The 3,874-nt window shown below is 29.4% G+C and overlaps 1 protein-coding gene across 1 annotated transcript in view; it reads right to left on the bottom strand.

The window, feature by feature from the left end:
- Positions 1-2,224: 2,224 nt before the first annotated feature.
- Positions 2,225-3,874, bottom strand: part of LOC136087522 (uncharacterized) — a 3,219-nt gene continuing 1,569 nt past the window's right edge. The window contains exon 1 of the mRNA XM_065810465.1: positions 2,225-3,874. This exon is cut by the window's right edge and continues 1,569 nt beyond it. Coding sequence (XP_065666537.1) covers positions 2,316-3,874 — 1,559 coding nt within the window. The 3' untranslated portion in view covers positions 2,225-2,315.

Below are 3,874 nucleotides of genomic sequence, written 5' to 3'. Positions count from 1 at the left end.
TGAAAACCAAAAAACCACCATCGCCGAACATTAAACTATAGCCGATTTCATAAAGGAAGTATAAATTAATGATTTCTTATTAAAATTTTTAAATTGCAAATGCAGCTTCAAGAAAATTGCAATGCAGACTTAAGATGAAGAACCTCCACGCTTTAAAAATGTCTTAATTGTATTTTGTGCATTTCATTTTAGAATGGCTGTAATTTCTGCATTTGGAAAATACTCTGTTGAATCTGGTGGTCCGCATTTTATATGAACTATCAAGTAAAATTCATTTGTTTGCAAAGAAAGCTGATCATGTTAGTATAACTATCGACATGTGGACACAGCATCATTCAAGATGAGCCTAAACACAACATCATTCAAGATGAGCCAACTAAATGGAATAGCACCTTCCACATGCCAAACCGTTTAATTAAATAAAAAGATGCAGTTTTGCTGGTAACGCCACATTACCCAAAAGCTGCTCAACAAAACAAAGAATTGTCAACCAAAGAATGGGACAGTTTGGATTCTCTTGTTGCAGCTATAAAAGTTTTTGAAAACGTCACACTTACTGCAAGTTCATCAAAAGTGACCACATCAGAAGTTATCCCAATAATAAATGCAGTTAACATGTCACTTAATCACATCGAGGACTACGGGAATTTTAAAGAATCTCTGTGTGAATCTTTTCATCGTCGTAACGGAGGCTGCGAGAACGAACCTATATGTGTTTTTGCAACAATACTAGATTACAGACTTAAAAACAAGATTTTAAGAAGCAGGACGATGGATGAGAAAGCTGTTACACTCTTAAGCCGAATGGTTCTTCAAAGAACCTTTAAGGGTTCTTCGCGTTGACGCTGATGGAGCACCCGTAGAGGTTCTTTAAAGAACCCTTTGAAAAGGTTCTTCGGAAGAACCTTAAAGTAAGGTTCTTTAAAGAACCTTTAAGGGTTCTTCGCATTGACGCTGGTGGAGTACTCGCAGAGGTTCTTCAAAGAACCCTTTGAAAGGGTTATTTGGAAGAACCTTAAAATAAGGTTCTTTAAAGAAGCCGTTATAGTTCTTCATCCAACCGTTCGATATTTTTGCTAACGTTGCACGGATCCTTTTTAGACTTCTTGAACATTTTTTATTATTAAATATCAATATGATATATAATTATTTAATAGACTTTTAATATTTAATTATAATTATTTAAGATATTTAAGCTAGTTGCTTAACGCCAAAATTAAAATGTAAACAATGACTTTTCTAAATATTTAACATATATTTCAATATATGGCAATAAAGAAAAAAAAAACTACTTTTTTAAATATAATATTTTCAAACAATTAACAAAAATAAATTTTATTTTACAATCCAATTTGACTTGGTCTTCAATTGTAAAAATAATAAAAATGTTTTCTAGTGTTAAATCCATTGTCCAATATATAAATGTTTTTTAGATGTACAAATAAACGCGAGATTTCTGTTGTCGCATTCGATCGAAGAATTATCTAAAATTTAATAATGATATATATATATATATATATATATATACTATATATATATATATATATATATATATATATATATATATATATATATATATATATATATATATATATATATATATATATATAATGTTCATGTTGTTTCACATGTTCATGCTGTTTCTAATCTCCATATTACTATAATATGGAGATTTGAAATATATAAATATATACATAATATACTATTTTACCTGTTTTTGTTAATATTGAAGCAATAATTAAGTTATAAATGAAGCAGTAACATTTAATATCAAACAACTTTTTTTATATTTTATAAATTTCGACTTTGCCACATACAGTCTATTGCGTCCATTTCCATATAAAGCTTTTCGTTTGATGCAGTTCTTTATCAAGATATTTACTAAATCTCATTGTATCATTTCATTTCTTTAATATTTTAATATGTAAAATAATTATAGTTAAAAATATATTTTTAAAAAAATTAGAGGTTAACTTTTTGTAGTCTTGTGGACTTCATATATGAAGTATATATATAACAGAATACAAATTATTTTGGAAATATTAATTAGAAACTCACAATAGCATGGTAACGCAGCAAATTTAAACTAGGAAATGCATTCCTTCAATAGTTGTTTATATATTACTTACTATTTCAACAAATGTTTAATTTGCTATTTATACTATTTTAAATAATTGTTTTATTCAACAAATAATAATAATCATTTTAAAAATATTATTTCGAATTGACTCTCTTAAGATTATTATTCCAGTTTCCCTTTTACTGTGCTTTTATTAAATAACAAAATATTCACATAAAAAACATAACAGAAAAAGTTATTTAAAACACAAATTTCTAAGAGTAATATAGGTGTAGCCATCTTGTAGTATATATGTATCAAGCAGTTGATAGTCACAAACTTCATTTGGTAAACATATTGACAAAGTTTCATCTTCTTTAACTCTGAACGCATGCATATGTGCATTATATTTGTCACAAACTAGCAGCTTACCACAAAATACCCAGAGTTGTCGAAATTGAATAATGTGAAATATCTTGAAAAACAAAGGAATTTCTTCAGTGTGTAATAAAGATAAAATAAATGTATCGTGCAAATGAAACTGAATCCCATTTATATTAATAGCATTACATTTCCAAAGAGTTTCTTTTTTATCAAAAACATCATTGACAAAAAAAGACATTAATTTCTCCTGAATACAAGTTGACAAACTATCAAAAGTAATTGAACACAGATTAGAACTTTTATAATTTTCTTTAAAGAAGTCAGAGGATGTCATTTCCCAACACTGTCGTAGCTGATGTCGTTTTGCAAGCGAGTAGCTTATGTTTTTGAAATTTCTAATAACAGAAGCCAACTTTTTGAAATACAAGTGTTTTGCTTCAAAACGCATACACCATAAATACCGCAAAGGTCCATATTCATTGATTAGACGAGCATAATGAAGCATGAAATGAAATTTAGGTGTTAAATTATTGGGAAACAGTTCAATGAAATTCTGCAAAAAGTGCTCTACTAAAAATTGAAGGTACGACAATACAGTTTTGGAAATTTTTGGAGCAAATATGTAATCTGCAATATCTCGAAGCTGTAAATATAGCAACCAATACATATTGGATGTTGGTATGCGATTGCCAATTATAAACGGCAGTAAACGAAACATACAAAACTTTTGTGACGCAGAACCGACAAAGTTGATAGAAGTACCATTACGTGCAACAAATGGTACCGGCTTGTTTTTTTTGTCATTTCTACCAATTTCAAAAATATTAAGTTCCGTATTAATCTGTTCCACTGTAATAAGGTGTTGCTCTTTAAACTTTATTAAAATTAAGCTTATTAATTGTGGTATGATACCTTCTAACACATCGTGCATAATGTCCGGTGGAAAAGACTGTGTAACATTAAAGTATGATAGATCGAGTAAAGGACAGCGTTTTTCAACTCCATACATACTTGAAGAAATGAGACCTTGACCAGAAATCGCAGCCAAGTGATAATGGTGCATTTCATCAGTTCGAATTCTCGTATCGCATTCAGTCATAACTCTATTTTTGTCAGCGTAAGAAGTCATACACTGACGACAAAAACGCCCTGAATTAAAAACGCGACGAAAACCAGCAAGTGCATGAGCAGAAAGATTATCAGCAGATATAGTTGCAATACCTCCAAATAATCGAATCTGCTTACCATCAACTGTGGCTAAAATACCTTCATTTTGCAATGTCAGCAAATCCTGAATTAACGGTCTTAAAACTTGCTTGTAAGTTTTATATTTCTTAATGAACTTTTCTTTTACAAGAATACATAAGTTTATATTTTGAAGCTGTGAAATATGTTGTTCTTCAATGTTCCCTAAGAAAAAGTAAAAAGCCG

Source organism: Hydra vulgaris, chromosome 11 (genome assembly GCF_038396675.1).
Source record: "Hydra vulgaris chromosome 11, alternate assembly HydraT2T_AEP".
Lineage (NCBI taxonomy): Eukaryota > Metazoa > Cnidaria > Hydrozoa > Anthoathecata > Hydridae > Hydra > Hydra vulgaris.
Note: the sequence above shows the minus strand (reverse complement) of the source record. Positions and strands in the feature narration are given on the sequence as shown.